The sequence below is a fragment of the Schistocerca serialis genome, chromosome 2, assembly GCF_023864345.2.
Source record: "Schistocerca serialis cubense isolate TAMUIC-IGC-003099 chromosome 2, iqSchSeri2.2, whole genome shotgun sequence".
NCBI classification, from domain to species: Eukaryota; Metazoa; Arthropoda; class Insecta; order Orthoptera; family Acrididae; genus Schistocerca; species Schistocerca serialis.
In genome coordinates, this window is record NC_064639.1 from 873,227,876 (window position 1) to 873,246,430 (window position 18,555).

Consider the following 18,555-nt stretch of genomic DNA (forward strand, 5'->3'; position numbering starts at 1 on the left):
CCATACAAATGGAAATGTTGGCTCGCTTAAGGTTGCCTGCTTAGATGTAAGAGAGGACATGATGACCCGATACTTTCTTGCTGTACCAAATACATAAATAAATAAATCTGTGCACGAGTTTCCCTTTTTTGTGAGGGACAGTGTAATGTCAGAAAATGGTTGACACTAGTTCTCTTACTCCTGGCACTCCAGCACGCAGTTAACTTCTAATTTGAGTACACTCAGTTTCACGGCCTATTGGGTAATATGTTTAATGTTTTCTTTCACATGGACTTGGTTCTTGCTTTTTATATATATATATATATATATATATATATATATATATATATATTATTTCGTGTGAGGCGAGCCAGCGCCACAGCTGAATGTGGTATGTCCGCATGTGTAACACAGGCTGACCTCTGTCACATCCGCTGTGCAGGCCAAAGATATTAAGAGGTTAAGTTCCACGATGCTGTGTAGACGTTGTTTTGTTTTTTAGCAATAATTATTGTTAGTTGTTATTCTGTACTGATTGGACGAGGTATAAAAAAGTGCTAATAATTCTTAATTAACTCCAATTAGCAGAATGTAATATGGATGGAAAAATACATATAAGTCGCTTAGTTCCAAAATGCCCGTCATGCAATCGGCACAAATTTCCGTAATTAGTAAGAAACCTACTTAACAATTTCTGTTGTATCTATAAACTTGAATTTTTTCCGCATGTTTCTTAGTTATCTATTTTTGTTTTTTAAAAAAATCATAAAAATAACTTATTTCAAAATTTCGTTATAAAAAAACTCTTGGATAAGGGACGTTTTGGAACCAAAATATGGAGAAGAGACATTTTGAAAATAAAACTTTGGATAAGAGACAGTTTGAAAAAGAAAATGGAAAATTATAAACAGTGTTTGTTTAGAAAATGTATATAATTTAATTTTTGTGGAAACAATGCCTGTAGGTATTTTCAAAACGACTGAAATAATTTCTGGTTAAGTTAGCGAAACAGATAGAAACATACATTTACCAGAAATTTATTAAAAAATAACATTACATTAAATCTATACACATTCCAGAAAACATAATTTTAAAAATGCCTTAAGGGTATTCATTTACGTATTTAAATCTGGATTTGTCCTATTAATTGCTGTGAAGTAATTTAAAGCCATTATTAATGTCCATGTGTCCACCGGCGTTATCATCATCAGATCGTTCTTCAGGTCTATTCTGTATTGTTTCCCCAAAGTGAAGAGTCAAAAGCTTGTTGACATCTTTCACTTTCAGCTCTTTTACTGTTACTGCAGGTGGTACTAGCGGTAGTTCAAAGTTTTGAACTTTAAATCCAGATTTGAGTACTTTTTGTGCCTTTCCGAGATTGGTGTTATACCAAAGGTTCACCTGCATCAAGTACTTCACAGGTTGACATATTATCTGGTGTTATAATAAATCTTTTAGCAGTTGAAAATTTAAAATGTCAGTTTCCAGCTTCTTTTGGCAATTCTCGCATATCTTCTTCAGTCAAAAATATTTCAGCTCTCAGTCATACTGAAAACAGTTCCATGTTCCTTACAGATTTCAATGTATTTCTCAGGCTTAATAATAGTGTCATAATTTTGAATTTCTTTCTCAGTTCTGCCAAATACACGATCAGGTGGCATATACGAATGACTTGGTACAGGGAATACTAAAACAATTTGGTTAATATTTGGCGGCGCTTCATTACCAACCAGTATTGAAGCGTAATGATCATTCAACTGTTCCGGTTTTGTCCTCCACAACCTTCCGTAAAAAGCCTTACAGTGGCCACGCCTTCAAAGCAAGTATTTTGTAGCCAATGAAAAATTACTGAAGCAATTTCATTCGAACCTTTTTTGAAGTCCGATTCTGTCCAGTGATATATAAGAACACGGTCTTTTGTCTGATTATCTTTAAATGTACCTTGGCAGATAGTATAGTTAAATAAATAGAACTGTCGACTACAGCAAGCTGCCTGGTCAGGGATTTTAGGTAAAACCAAATTCTTTTGGCAGTCAAAGGATAGGGTGATTTCATTTTCAGTTTCGGTTTTCAGTAAATTAAAGAACACTTCTGCCCTCTTTTTGTGGAGATTGAAATTAGTTTCAACTGATTTGTCCTCACTGTCTAATTTCAAGTCTAATTTCAACTGAAACTGGATGCAAATGGCTCTGAGCACTATGGGACTTAACATCTGTGGTCATCAGTCCCCTAGAACTTAGAACTACTTAAACCTAACTAACCTAAGGACATCACACACATCCATGCCCGAGGCAGGATTCGAACCTGCGACCGTAGCAGTCGCGCGGTTCCGGACTGAGCACCTAGAACCGCGAGACCACCGCGACCGGCAAATGGATGCATTTGGAACACTTGTCCACAGCAGGAGAGCCAAAGCTTAAGTTATAATATTTGACAAACATTTCATAAGTCTGGCGTGAGGTCAGTCGTTTGACGGCGCGTTTCGGGGCGGGCCCGCCCGCTGCCGGCGCGCCGTAGGGCACGGAAGCTCGCACTGGGGCGTATCGCTTTCCAGTCGGGTGTGCCGCGGCCGTCCTCACAGGGGAAGTGAAGCGTCTCTTATAGCCTCTCCTTCCCAAGTGGCTCTTTCCGCCTTCCCGTGGTGCCAGATGTTAAGCTTGGCGTTCTGCCTTGCGACAAAAGGGAGAGCTGCGACCCAACCCGATGCGAAAGCGAAGGGTGCGTGGCACAGGGGGAGCTGTGTCAAGGGACCGAACACCAGTCCCTTTCTGTTCGCAGGGCACAGACCAGCAGGTGCTCTGCATGCCGGCGACCTCGTTTGTCGGCGTGGGATCGCGGCGCGAGTCGGCAAGGGTGCTTCGCCGCGCCCCTGGGTAACCGGGGCGTGTTCTGCCAAACCCAGGAGGTGGTGACATCGCCTGGGCTAGGTTAGATGGGCCCAGACCGCCGAACGACTGGGGGACCGACCCACCACCTGAGTAGGAGTGGGTCCTTGGCCTTCAGGTGGAAACTCGGGCTAGTAGGCGGCGAAGGGCGAGGGGTGCATCCGCCTCTCCGGAGTGCGGGGTGCACTTGCCGAGGAGCGTCGAGTGAAATCGTCGACGACGGGGCCATCGATGGGGACCAGTGCGCTGGCGACGGCGTGCTGAACCCGGCAGCTCTGGAGTGCCCTTGACCTAGGGGCGAGGTCGGTGGGCGAGCTGCAAGAAGTCCCCCCCCCATGCCAGAGGAGCCGGTCCGGGGCAAGAGACGGGCTCCCACCTCTTTTATTCACTCGTTCAAACATGGAGACGCCAGAAACGAGTGAATCGAGTGCGCTATCGCGAGCTTCATTGATGCCTGTACCTGCTCCCCAGGACGAGTCAGGACAGGTAATGGAGGAAAATGTTTTGCAGAGACATAGCAGAATCACCTTGCTCCTCGAGCAGAATATCAAAAACGGGAAGATTAGCCAGGCGGCTCTAACAACCATTAAAAATGAATTGGCGGCGTGGGCCATAGCAAACGCCAAGCTCGAGGGCCGTGTTGAAGAGCTGCAAAAAGAAAATGAAAGGTTGAGGAAACAACCGGCCAAGACCTGGGCAGGGGTGGTCGCACAAGCGCCACCGAAACCTCAAACAACCAGAGACACAATAGCTAAGATAACAAAGAGGGCTGACACAACGGTCTTTCTAAGGACCTTACCCGGCAAGGACACTAGCGTAAAGAAAATTCAGGAGCTACTCACCACCACAGTAAATCCGATTAAAGATAAAATAAAAATAAATAAGGTCAAACCAAGTAAGAATTCAGTAATAGTTGAAGTGGCCTCTGAAGAGGACAAGATGAAACTATTAAATAATCCTAAACTAAACTCGGTGGTCAAATGTGAGCCACCGAGGAAGAGAAACCCTTTGGTCATCTTGTATGATGTACCGACAATTATGTCAAACGAGGAAATTCATGAAACTGTGAGGGCACAAAATTTTGAAGACATGACAAAGGACGAATTTAAAGAAAGTTTCAAATTGAGATTCAAAACAGGACCTCGAGACCGTGACGTGGTTCACCACGTCGCTGAGGTCTCAGCTCAAATGTGGAAAAAGATCACTACAATGGGCAGACTCTATATCGGCTTTCACGCCATAAATACACGTGATTATATTGTGGTACCGCGTTGCCATAACTGTGGAGATCTCGACCACGTTCTGAGGCATTGTACCAGGGGATCGGCCTGCTCAAAATGTGGCGAAGACGGGCATGTCCGTAAAGACTGTAGGGCAACAACAGTTTGCATCCCCTGTAAAAGAAGGGGCAAAAAACCTTGTGGCGCCACTGGGCGGAATTGCCCCACCTACAGACTCTTGGAACAAAGATTAATATCTAGGATAGACTATGGCTGAACAAGCCAAAACACACAGGATGACCAAAAGGAAATCCCCGAGCAAAAGGAGGAGGGATGCCATGAGGGCAAGTGCCTTTAGGATGTTTTTGAGATCGCTCAATGACGCCTCAGTCACCACAAGGGATGAGAGCACTCAGACAGAATCCACCACAACTGACAGAGGAACTCAAACCGAGCCTCTTATAGTCAAGTCTCCCTCCTCCCAAAGCCGGAGGACTACGCCGACTAAAGATCAACGGCAATGGCATCCTGCAACAGAGACGGTGGCAATCTCGACGAAAGACAACAGTAATATAAAACAACCACTACAGGAGAACACAATAACGAGTTCCAATGAACTAGCCATGAAAGATCCTGTCGTGAGATTGCCACCCATCGACCCAGTCAGGGTCTATCCTAACCTTGAATTTACAATGCAACTAGCGAGACTAGAGCAGCCGACTACCCTGACCACTGCCTTAAGACACGTGGTCCGGGTGGGACACGAAAATGGTAGGAGAGTCACCTTCTCGGTAATGGAGGCCGTAGACAGAATCCAGCTAAAGTCAGTGAATCTCCCCACCGACTTCGGAGCCCTGCGTGACTTACTCAAGAAACTTTTTGAAAGACGCGGGGAAAAATTTGACTTGGACGACATTTACGCACAAGCAGTTCTAGCAAATGGACGTATCATGTTTGACTGGAATAAGACCTGGCCAAATGACAGGATACATACATATTCTCCATAATAACTAATGACAAAAATCACCATTGGACAACTTAACGCCCACAACAGTAGACTAGTGATGCAGGAGCTGCGTAAGGAAGTGGAGGAGAGGAGACTGGATCTGATCTGTCTGCAAGAGCCGTACTCCCTAAATGGGAAACTATCTTTCACAGCTGCGACATGGCAAGTCATAAGTAGTGGAGAAAACCCAAAATCGGCAATAATCATAACCAACAGAATTATGAGAGCCATAGTTCTCACACAATTCTCATCCAGCCACTGCAACGTCGTGGAGCTACAATCTCCATCTGGCACCATCGTTCTCATTAATATGTATTTTCAGTATGCTGACGACATTGAAAGACATTTAGCACATCTTACTACAGTCATCACGGCGTTGCGGGGGCGTAAAGTAATTATAACTGCTGATATAAATGCAAAATCCCCCCTATGGTACAGCGGCACCAGGGACTCAAATGGAGAGAAGGCAGAAGAGGCCATTATGGCCTTGCAGCTGGTGGTAGTCAATAAACCTGGAAATCCTCCGACTTATGTGGCGGGAGGGGGCCAGGGCACAAACATCGACGTGACCCTGGCTACACCCAACACGGTGCACCTAATTCAGCAGTGGGAAGTGATAGAGAATGCTACCACCAGTGACCATAATCTTATCTCTTTCAGTGTGGGAAACAGGGAGAGTCGCTGGGCCATGGGGTGGGAGTTGCAATACAACTATAAAAGAGCCGACTGGGAGAAACTTGCCAGGGAGTGCGACATTCCTGCATTACCAGAAGGTGACGGACTTTTGGACATCGACATTGACAAAAGAGCTGAAGAACTGACTACAGCAATAACTCGTGCAGTGAAGGCCGCCGTACCTACTAGAAGGAAGGCCATGGCGGCCTCTCCGTCACCATGGTCAGCCGAACTGGAGGAGATGCGTCGGTCTGTCAGAAGGCTCAGGAGGTACTACCAGCGCAGTGTCGTCTGGCTTGAGAAACAAAGATGGCTGCAATTGTACCGGGAAGCAAAAGAAAATTTTCACAAACACCTACGAGAAGTACGATCCAAAAGTTGGGAACACTTCGTTCTAAACCAACTTGCTCTCGATCCTTGGGGAATTCCCTACAAGCTTGTCCGGGAAAAAATCCGCTCTCCGATGGAGCTTTCAACCGTTAGGCGTGGGGATGGGATGACAGAATCCTGGCAGGAAACTGCCGAGGTTCTTCTCCAGTCCCTGCTGCCTGACGATACAGCGGAGGGAGAGACAAATGAACAACGGCAGCTACGAGAGCACTTCAGAAGCAACATATATGGAAATGATACGGCAGTCTACCCATTCTCTGAAGAGGAGGTAGCTGCCCATATAAAAACCCTGAAGATAGGGAAAGCTCCCGGGCCAGATGGCATTGTGGCGGAGGTGGTGCAATTCCTGGCTCCCCAGATAGTTGCCCCTCTGACTTACCTATACAACGAATGTCTGAGGCAGCAAAAGTTCCCTCAAATTTGGAAAAGGGCAAATGTAGTCATCATCAAAAAAGGAGCCGATAAAGACCCAGCAGATACAAAATCGTACCGGCCAATCTGCCTGCTTGATCTGCTTGGGAAGGTTCTGGAGAGACTGCTAGCTGACAGACTGGCTGCGCACCGAGTGCTGTGCGGGATGAGCAGCAGGCAATTCGGCTTTAGGCCAGGGCGTTCGGCATCTGATGCAATCGCCCTGGCGGCTGAGGTCTGTGGCTCTACCCCGTACAAGTACGTTGTCGGCATCATGGTGGACATAAGTGGCGCCTTCGACAACCTGTGGTGGCCTTCGCTCTTCTCCTGCTTACGGGAGAAGGAGTGTCCAGGGCCGCTATATGGGTGTCTGAGGAGCTATTGTGACGACCGGGAGGTCTGGTTATCATCCCCTAGCACAAGGGTAAGAAAAACAATCACAAAGGGATGTCCCCAGGGCTCCGTGCTAGGTCCCCTGTTCTGGGACATTCATATGGAACCTTTATTGGATAAATTACAGCAAACTAATGAAGTGCTAGAGGTGATAGCCTACGCGGATGACCTCCTTCTACTGGTTGGCGGCCGAAGCCGAGAAGACATTGAGCCAAAAATAGAACAAGCAATACAAACACTACAACAGTGGTGCCGAGACACAAAGATGACAATTTCACCGACTAAATTAACATACCTTCTTCTAAAGGGACAGCTAGTAAGAAATCCAACTGTTAGGATAGAGGGCTTACCCGTTCTAAGGCGACGTGAGACTCGATATCTGGGTATCATCATTGATAAGAAGTGGTCATTTGGTAGACACATTGAAACCGTAACACAAAGAGCTTTACAAGTACTCAACAACCTCATCTCCATTGGACACAAACGCTTCCACCTCCCACCACATCTTATCAAACTATATCACAACAGCATACTCACCTCCATAGTGGGTTACGGTTCAGGAGTCTGGGCGCACAGGCTCACGAGGGTGGTGCCTGCCATGACAGTGAGAAGAGTACAGAGGAATGTGGTTATGAGATCAACGGGGGCTTACAGGACAACACCGGGAGGAGCCCTGTTAGTCATAATGGGACTCTGCCCACTAGATATTAAAATTCGGGAGCAGGCCGCCTGGTACTGGGCAAGAAAGGGGAACTTGGACAAGATAGAGGAAATTCTGGGGAGTAGGACTGACAACAAAATTGAGATCAGATTGAAAGGGGAACAGCTATGGCAACTTTCATGGGCAAGTGAAGAAACAGGACGCAGGACCTTCGAATTACTGCCAGACGTCAGGGAAAGAATAGAAATGACTTATTTTGAACCAACCAGGGGACTCATCCATTTTCTCACTGGGCATGGACCCTATTCGACATATCTATGTCGATTTGGGAAAAAGGCGACACCTACGTGTGATTGTGGCGCTCCGGAAGGCACTCCTGACCATGTGGTCTACGAGTGCCCGCTCTTCAATGATGTGGCCTCAGAGTTGCGCGAACAATTACCTCATAATGACACATACAGACTGTTAAGACATCAAGACACCTTTCGGACCATCAACAAACTGGCTAACGCGGTCTCACAAAAGGTCTTAAGGGACTACCTAAATGAAGCACACTAGCACTTGATTAGGGACTTATTAAATTACCGATCAAGACAGCACCTTATTCCCAATCCGCCCCGGCACGGAAAGGTCGACTCTTCAGTCTAGAATCCGCCGAGTCCCGGGATTAGGGGGAATGGGGAGCAACCCTACCGATCCAGACAACGCACCCAACTATGACATTAGGTTAAGTGTAGTTGTAGAATCTAGTTGTAGATACTTGTTAGGAACCTGCAGCGACTAACTTCATGGCCTGCCCAGTGTCAGGGGCACGCCCATTGGGGTTAGCTCAATGGGCAAGGCCAAATAGTAGGTTTATATTACTAAGCTGACACCTTTGTAACGCTGCAGGATTAGCGACTAGTACATAATTAGTTTAGTTAAGTCATATATAGTCCTTAGTTAACATACTAACTGCCCATTGTAGTTTCCAAAGTACATTGCTAATTGCTACTAACTAGTCACTAACTTATAATTAGAATAGCTGCAATTGTACTGTATAAATGTATGAGATCTTTGGCCCACTAATCAATTAAGGTAGTGGGCTACATTGTATAAATACTATGATATAGAAATAAAGTTTTTTTAAAAAAAAAAAAAAAAAAAAACATTTCATAAAAATATGAATATAAAATGTCGCGTGACTAGGGCCTCCCGTCGGGTAGACCGTTCGCCAGGTGCAAGTCTTTCGATTTGACGCCACTTCCGCGACTTGCGCGTCGATGGGGATGAAATGATGATGATTAGGACAACACCCAGTACCTGAGCGGAGAAAATCTCCGAACCAGTCGGGAATCGATCCTGGGCCCTTAGGGTTGACATTCTGTCGCACTGACCACTCACCGGGGGCGGACAATATGAATATGGAACTTGAAGATCACTTTCTACTCTTGAATTGCAAGCCTTGTGAAACTTACTTATTGAAAGATGGCCCAAAAAATACTGTCTTGTAATTCTGGTGTTTCTGCAATAATGTTTTTCAAGTGGGCAGAGGCTCTCTATGAATGACATTACAGAATGCCTTTCCGCCTCAAACAGCTTAGACTTATGGTATCCTCTTCTGTTCTCTACAGCTAGATTTCTGGAGTGGAAATGTCTGTTACAAACTCGTTGAGCTCTTTTCTCACTAACACCAAGTATGCCACAAAAGGATTTCTCAAATACCCGAACCAAAGGAGTGTTTCCAGACTCGGTATGTGGGATTAGATAGTGATTTGTTTCCGTTCATCTTCATTATTTCTCTTCCGTTTAGATGTTTCACTCACAGTATATTTAAGCATATAGTTATCCTGAGCAATTTTATTCTTATAAGAAGAAAAGCTTCCGTGAAACTTACGAACATCTTGCATTGTAAGCTGATTACACTTAAAAACTTGATTAGAATGAAGGCACTGTCTTAGTCTTGGCAAAGTCTTTGACGTGTAGAGCTTCCAATTCTCTATTGTCTTTTTCCATTTATCTGGATACTTTATACGTTCCATCCTTTGTTCTTCTGGCATGGCGTTATCTTCGGTCCTCCCATAACCTGTTGCTCAGTAGTTTGAGGTTGTAGTTCCTCCATTGGTTAACCACAAAGTTTATCAACTTTTAGGCCTATAACACTGCCTGTACAGTACACTTTTAAAGCAAGAAACTCATTTTAAACGCAGAAGAACACTTAGAAACAGCATAATTTCAATTATTGGTAAGAATTTTGACAAAAAGAACTAGCAAAAACGCCATGGTGAACACAAAACAAGCACCAACTTCACAGTAAGCAAAAAACATAGCCTATCGTCAACAGGAAACAAAACTTAGCTTCAGCCGACCGCCAGTTCTACCACAACACGTTTCACTGGAAAAATACCCCATTCCTTAAAATGGTTTGGTAGTTTCACTGTGTTTAAGAGTCACTTTTGAAAAAGCTGACACACTGATTAAGGCTAAAGATATAGGTCATTTTGTTACAAAAATTAACGGTAGATGAGTCGGCTATGTTGGATTGTATAAGGGACATTCTGAAACTAAATAGGCATATTTCAGGATTTTATTATTAAATTGTAATGGTTTAAAGGACGTTTCGAACGAAAACCATAGTTTCATATGATGCAAAAAAATTTGAAGAATGCTATGAAAACAATAACTCAGTCTCCACAAAAATTGGGTAAAAGATGTTTTGGAAATGAGCAACTCATATAAATATATCACCAAAAATAGCTTGACTAAATTTTATGTTAAAGTTATGAAAAGAAATCATTAATAAATTTTTTCCGAGCTAACTGCCTTTTATAAGAATGGTCACTGAACCTACAAACAGAGAAAAACATAAGAAAAAAGAGAGCCGTCACATCGGTAGCAGTTATGTTCCAGCCTGTGGTCTGTATAGGCGGTGTTTAACCATTAACATGGTTAAAATTTATTTAGCAGATATTTGAAATATAAAAGGTCAAAAACTATCTTCCTTTGTGATAAAAATACACTTTATTTTAAGCCGACCACGTTTCAAAATCGGCGAAGTGGGATGCATGCGAGCAGTGAACCTAGCTGCATCCATGGTTTCATGTGCACGTAGGATTTCAGAGTTGAATATTTAATTTTGAAATGATTTTGTAAGGATGGAGATTATGGAAAAAAGTATAACAAATCACTACCAAAACACATCTATTCTCCTGACAATGAAAAACGTGAAATGTCATACATAAGTTTTCAACATAACATTTGAAGTTGGCTTTGACATATCACACATCATTGTTCTCTATGTTCTATGACTTTTGTGGTGCTCATACGTTGCACTACATACAAATTACGTTCAGGTCAATAGAATCACTAAGGTGTGTTGTAACGTTTCAAAATAATGTCTATGATGTGTAAGAACACACCATTAGTTACTTCAGACGTCACTGGAATAGAGAAGATGGTGATTTAATATGATTTTCGTGAAACACATACACTATAAATACACTGCCCCATTTGATCGCTCACAGCCTTCCAGGTATCAACCGCATAGTCCCTGGCATTTCTCTCCAAGTTCTGAAAGCATCTCACTATGTGCTAGCACTAGATAGATACTGAGATATAGAAGTTCCAACGCTCGAAACTTCATATTACGTTAGTGGGACATATGTGTCCCATCAACCACGGAAGGGTTAATGGACAAGCGTCCTCTCAACACTGCATAAATTAGTCATGGGCTGGAGCAGGACTGCTGCCCTTCTTTTAAAAACGAAGCAGTGCATCGCAATTACAAATTGCGGAAAATGGACTTAGGCCTCTTTACCTCTAGTCTACCGTATTTACGTATCTTTTTATTACTGAGAAAAATAATTGTACGATGATGTCCAAAACTTAGTTTCTGGTTTATTAAAATCATCTGCTATGTTTAGGATGACTCTATCTTTTTTATGTGTATGAACCGTCCAAAACAGGAAATTATTTCTGTAGCCATTGTGGATGCTGAACGGCGACTGCGATTTAAATTGGATATTTATTTGGGCATAACCGGTCACTGTTCTGAATTTTTGATACGATTCATTCTGCACCATTAGCTAGTTTTCAAGTCACAGGTTTCACATTGACTCACGGTAGACCAACTAAATACTGTGTGTACCATCTGCAAAATGTACATAACCACAAGAATTTGCCACACCACACCTACATCCATGACCACACTTCCATCTGATGATGAGCCTCCAGTGGCCTGAAAACTAGTTAACGGTTGTTGTTGTTGTGGTCTTCAGTCATGACACTGGTTTGATGCAGCTCTTCATGCTACCCTATCCTGTGCAAGCTTCTTCATCGCCCAGTACTTACTGCAACCCACATCACTCTGAATCTGCTTAGTGTATTCATCTCTTGGTCTCCCTCTATGATTTTTACCCTCCACGCTGCCCTCCAATACTAAACTGGTGATCCCTTGATGCCTCAGAAGATGTCCTACCAACCGATCCCTTCTTCTAGTCAAGTTCTGTCACAAACTCCTCTTCTCCCCAATCCTATTCAATACCTCCTCATTAGTTGTGTGATCTACCCATCTAATCTTCAGCATTCTTCTGTAGCACCACATTTCGAAAGCTTCTATTCTCTTCTTGTCCAAACTGGTTATCGTCCATGTTTCACTTCCATACATGGCTACACTCCATACAAATACTTTCAGAAACGACTTCCTGACACTTAAATCTATACTCGATGTTAACAAATTTCTCTTCTTCAGAAACGCTTTCCTTGCCATTGCCAGTCTACATCTGATATCTTCTCTACTTCGACCATCATCAGTTATTTTGCTCCCCAAATAGCAAAACTCCTTCACTACTTTAAGTGTCTAATTTCCTAATCTAATTCCCTCAGCGTCACCCGACTTAATTTGACCATATTCCATTATCCTCGTTTTGCTTTTGTTGAGGTTCATCTTATATCCTCCTTTCAAGACACTGTCCATTCCGTTCAACTGCTCTTCCAAGTCCTTTGCTGTCTCTGATAGAATTACAATGTCACCTCAAAGGTTTTATTTCTTCTCCATGGATTTTAATACCTGCTCCAAATTTTTCTTTTGTTTCCTTTACTAGTTGCTCAATATACAGATTGAATAACATCGGGGAGAGGCTATAACCCTGTCTCACTCCCTTCCCAACCACTGTTTCCCTTTCATGTCCCTCGACTCTTATAACTGCCATCTGGTTTCTGTACAAATTGTAAATAGCCTTTCGCTCCCTGTATATTACAACTGCCACCTTCAGAATTTGAAAGAGAGTATTCCAGTCCACATTGTCTAAAGCTTTCTCTAAGTCTACAAATGCTAGAAACGTAGGTTTGCCTTTCCTTAATCTTTCTTCTAAGATAAGTCGTAAGGTCAGTATTGCCTCACGTGTTCCAACATTCCTACGGAATCCGAACTGATCTTCCCCGAGGTCGACTTCTACCAGTTTTTCCATTCGTCGTAAAGAATTCGCGTTAGTATTTTGCAGCAGTGACTTATTAAACTGATAGTTCGGTAATTTTCACATCTGTCAATACCTGCTTTCTTTGGGATAGGAATTGTTATATTCTTCTTGAAGTCTGAGGGTATTTCGCCTGTCTCATACATCTTGCTCACCAGATGTTAGAGTTTTGTCAGGACTGGCTCTCCCAAGGCCGTCAGTAGTTCTAATGGAATGTTATCTACTCCCGGGGCCTTGTTTCGACTCAGGTCTTTCAGTGCTCTGTCAAACTCTTCACGCAGTATCGTATATCCCATTTCATCTTCATCTACATCCTCTTCCATTTCCATAATATTGTCCCCAAGTACATTGCCCTTGTATAGACCCTCTATATACTCCTTCCACCTTTCTGCTTTCCCTTCTTTGCTTAGAACTGGGTTTCCATCTGAGGTCTTGATATTCATACAAATGGTTCTCTTTTCTCCAAAGGTCTCTTTAATTTTCCTGTAGGCAGTATCTATCTTACCCCTAGTGAGATAAGCCTCTACATCCTTACATTTGTCCTCTAGCCATCCCTGCTTAGCTGTTTTGCACTTCCTGTCTATCTCATTTTTGAGACGTCTGTAGTCCTTTTTGCCTGCTTTATTTACTGCATTTTTATATTTTCTCCTTTCATCAATTAAATTCAATATTTCTTCTGTTACCCAAGGAGTTCTACTATACCTCGTCTTTTTACCTACTTGATCCTCTGCTGCCTTCACTACTTCATCCCTCAGAGCTACCCATTCTTCTTCTACTGTACTTCTTTCCCTCATTCCTGTCAATTGTTCCCTTATGCTCTCCCTGAAACTCTGTACAACCTCTGGTTCTTTCAGTTTATCCAGGTCCCATCTCCTTAAATTCCCACCTTTTTGCAGTTTCTTCAGTTTTAATCTACAGTTCATAACCAATAGATTGTGGTCCGAGTCCACATCTGCCCCTGGAAATGTCTTACAATTTAAAACCTCGTTCCTAAATCTCTGTCTTACCATTATATAATCTATCTGATACCTTCTAGTATCTTTAGGATTCTTCCATGTATACAACCTTCTTTGATGATTCTCGAACCAAGTGTTAGCTATGATTAAGTTATGCTCTGTGCTAAACTCTACCAGGCGACTTCCTGTTTCATTTCTTAGCCCCAATCCATATTCACCTACTATGTTTCCTTCTCTCCCTTTTCCTACTCTCGAATTCCAGACACCCATGACTATTAAATTTTCGTCTTCATTCACTACCTGAATAAATTCTTTTATCTCATTATACATTTTATCAATTTCTTCATTATTTGCAGAGCTAGTTGGCATATAAACTTGTACTACTGTAGTAGGCATGGGCTTCGTGTCTATCTTAGCCACAATAATGCGTTCACTATGCTGTTTGTAGTAGCTTACCAGCACTCGTATCTTTTTATTCATTATTAAACCTACTCCTGCATTACCCCTATTTGATTCTGTATTTACAACCCTGTATTCACCTGACCAAAAGTCTTGTTCCTCCTGCCACCGACCTTTACTAATTCCCATTATATCTAACTTTAACCTATCCATTTCCCTTTTTAAATTTTCTAACCTACCTGCCCGATTAAGGCATGTGACATTCCACGCTTCGATCCGTAGAACGCGTTTTCTTTTTCCTGATAACGACGTCCTCTTGAGTAGTCCCCGCCCGGAGATCCGAATGGGGGACTATTTTACCTCCAGAATATTTTACCCAAGAGGACGCCATCATCATTTATCCATACAGTAGAGCTGCATGCCCTCGGGAAAAATTACGGCCGTAGTTTCCCCTTGCTTTCAACCGTTTGCAGTACCAGCACAGCAAGGTCGTTTTGGTTAATGTTGCAAGGCCAGGTCAGCTAGTCATCCAGACTGTTGCCCCTGCAACTACTGAAAAGGATGCTGCCCCTCTTCAGGAACCACACGTTTGTCTGGCCTCTCAACAGATACCCCTCCGTTGAGGTTGCACCTACGGTACGGCCATCTGTATCGCTGAGGCACGCAAGCCTCCCCACCAACGGCAAGGTCCATGATTCATGGGACGTTAACGGTACAGACAAAAAATTACATCAAACTTTAAAAAAAAGGGAAACGGGACATTATACCCAAATAAATCGCCAACAGGAATACAGTGGCTTTTATGCAGATGAAGAAGACACTTGACTTACATTACTGCGAATTCCTTTATCGAAATTGCGAAAACAATCTATCGATGTCTGTGACAATTGTGTGTGAGGAGCAGAGGTTTATCCGTCTCATCTATCATCGTACATACAGGGGGTGGACCGGCCAGAGTTACCCCCTACTTTGTACATACAGGAGATGCACTGGCCAGACGAATCTCTACCACACAGGGCTAGCGACTTTGACCTTATCATCGTACGTACTGAAGAGAAGCTGTACTACAGCGTAAATACGGTGGATGGACTTGCTGTTACTGACCTTCATGGAGTGCGCCTGCGAGCGCCGCAAAGATCCGGTGGGTTGTCGCGGGAAGCCGAGCCCCACGCGCGCCGCCGCCGCCACTGCCACCGCCGCCCCCGCCGCTCCCGCCTTGCCGGCCTTCCCCAGGCCTCCGCCGCCACTGCCGCTGCTGCCTGCGCTACTCGTCGTCGCAGAGCTCACGGAAGACACACCTGCCGAAAAACACACCATATGTACAGCATCTACTATTAACAATGATCCGTTTCTAAGTGGTTTCTGCGTTAAAATTCCATTTCTCACTCTCTAAGGCAAGACTGGTAGTGAACACAGCAAACTTTCGTTTCAGATAGAGCAGAATCTTCAGGCTGGAAATCCTATTTAGATTACCAAAGCATTCCTCTCAATTTTTACATGCTTTTTGCATCTTTTGCTGAAGATCCAGTCATTACCTCCGACTACCATAAACAGAAAAAAATAGTCAATTGGTTGTGATGTAATTGCCCTAATCAACTAGTTAGCTACATAAAGCTTATCTTCAATAAGTGAGACTGAATGTACGGTACTTAAACGGTGTAGCCTTTCCAACAAGAACACTCAACAGAAGTATTTAAAAGATGTATGACATATATAAAGCTATATTGAGCAGCAATTTTGTGAGCAGTACATTGTTCTCCATAAAATTAACTACAAAACCATATAGCACAGTTGAGTGACTAATTTTTACAAAATGTATTAATGAATTTTTTAAAGAATTTTATATTTTGCAAAGAGAATTTGCAACAAATTTACTAAAGGGTACTCGAAGACTAAATATATTAAATTGGTTCTCTACTAAGAGGCCTTCCTTTTATCAACAGAAGAGCTATTATTGGCCGACAAATACAGTTTCTTTAAGTTTTGGTATAACTCCTAAGGCAATTGATCGAATGGTGCCTTTGAAAGGAGATGGTCGATTTCCTTCTCTCCCCTACATGTCCAGACTAACATGGTGCTCCGTTTCGAATGACGTCGTAGTAGATGTCACGTCATACCTGCCTTCTTCGTCGATTAACTGCCTTGATCCTCAAGAGATGTTTGTTTCATTTTTGTTTAAATAAAAGCGAAAATCTATTACTTACAAAATATCTATGGAGAAGGACAGTTACCCAAAAGCGAAACATTGCTGTAATCAGTCTACTTTACATTAAACCAACAAAGACAAGTCATGAAGTCTATAGAGTTATTATCCTCCTCTACGTAATGTACAAGGTATTCACTACAAGTATCATCAAGAACAAAGAACAGGCTTTAAATTTTAATCAGGCAAAGAAAAAATCTGGTTTTAGAAATAACAGACTGGAGCAATGAGTATGAATTACCACATCGTCTGGGATTCTCAGAGAAAGTTTTTGACTGAATCTGAAAACAGTCTGTACTGACAGCCCTTAATTTAAAAAAAATATTGATTTGAGCTATGTTAATATTTTGAAGATACTCGAACTTCAGTTCTACAGCTTACATAAGTCATACGACTGCAGTGACATTCTGAACAGAAAGAAGAGAGTGAAGTAGATTCCGTATCACTGAAATTGTGCTCAGTAAGATCCAGATCCGTAACCTGGGAAAATGAAGACGGATTACGTTATAATGGAACATGCCTGTATTACTTTCATTTTGCTGAAGACGTTCAATTGTCTGCTTCTACTGCAGGTAAACTTTAACAATGAATAGATGAACTACTTTGAGAAAAATTGATAGCAGACTAGAAAATCTGTTACACAAAACTACAGTAAAATATAACTTACATATAAAAAGAAAATTGTAGCAACTTAATAATGAACTTGTCTAACGATTTGATGACTAGGGTAAAAGTGTCTTGCATCCTTTGTATAAAATAAATGGAATTTTCAGAACGAAAATTCCAGTAAATCTTAAACGGTTAATTTTACTGTGTTTGTGTTACCAATTTTGAATGGTAAAAGTTAGATATAGAGGAGGCGTTCATCCATATATGGCTGATGATGATTCTGATGATGATGATGTATCAGTAACCTTACATTCAGCACAATAAACGGGAAGGGTAAAGCGGATAAACAGTGAGAAAATATGTGAGGAAACTTTTTAATCAATATCACAGATTTTCATATAAATTTGTTATCTCTACTGGGTTCTACATAATTATTATTTTACTTGGTATTGGTAGCACGTATTATTGGATTTTGCTTCTCTCTTGAATGAAAAAATATATATTTGACAGATAGTTGCTTGTATTGTTTCTGGGATCGTGGCGTTGTCAGTTTCCTTATTAGTTTCATGATACTGCACTAGGAATTCTCGTTTGAGTGTGTCTTCACCCGTTCGGCTGACTTGGCTACACCAACACCTCAGATCGGATAAGTGGTCAGGATTTTCCTGAATGCATTATAGCAGTATTACGTGAAATAAAATGATTCATTAAATACTTCAGTGTTCGAGTAAATTTGTATGTGTTAAATCACGCAAGTCGACTAACTGTCTCATATGATATCTGTATACATAGATATTACAAGAATAATAGACACTATCTGGTCAGAAGCATCTGGACACCTATTAGTGGACAATCATGCTGGACATGACCAACCCTCGCCCTTAAGGCGTATTGAATTGTTCTGGGACACTTTCTGTGAGATATTTGAATATGTGTCGAGGAAAGGCACTCGTTCCTTCCTCAAAAACCGAAACAAGAGAAGGTAGTGCAATTGAACGCTAGGGTCTGGAGCGAAGTCGACGTTCTAGATCACATCAAAGCCTTTTAATTGATTGATTTCGGTAATTCTTCTTGTCTCTCACCATAGGAGTGCTTCATTTCGGTGAGTCCCCTTCTCTCTCGCCATTCTTGTAATCCACAACAAATCACTAATATTCTCACTACCCTCTTGGAAGAATGCATACAACCTGGATATAATCGTCTATATACACGCCACTCGTGTCCTGTGAACTGCACTCGGTTTATACCCTTGTGAGTTAACGAGCATTTCGCTGTCATTTAAGTATATGGCCGAAAGAGTCAGCCTTCGAGAATT

The 18,555-nt window shown here is 42.4% G+C and overlaps 1 protein-coding gene across 1 annotated transcript in view; it reads right to left on the minus strand.

Moving 5' to 3' along the window:
* The window catches only part of LOC126458197 (fl(2)d-associated complex component), a 583,107-nt gene that overhangs the window by 24,971 nt on the left and 539,581 nt on the right, over positions 1-18,555 (minus strand). Inside the window, exon 4 of the mRNA XM_050095086.1 lies at positions 15,533-15,726. Coding sequence (XP_049951043.1) covers positions 15,533-15,726 — 194 coding nt within the window. The remainder of the gene's footprint in view (positions 1-15,532; positions 15,727-18,555) is intronic.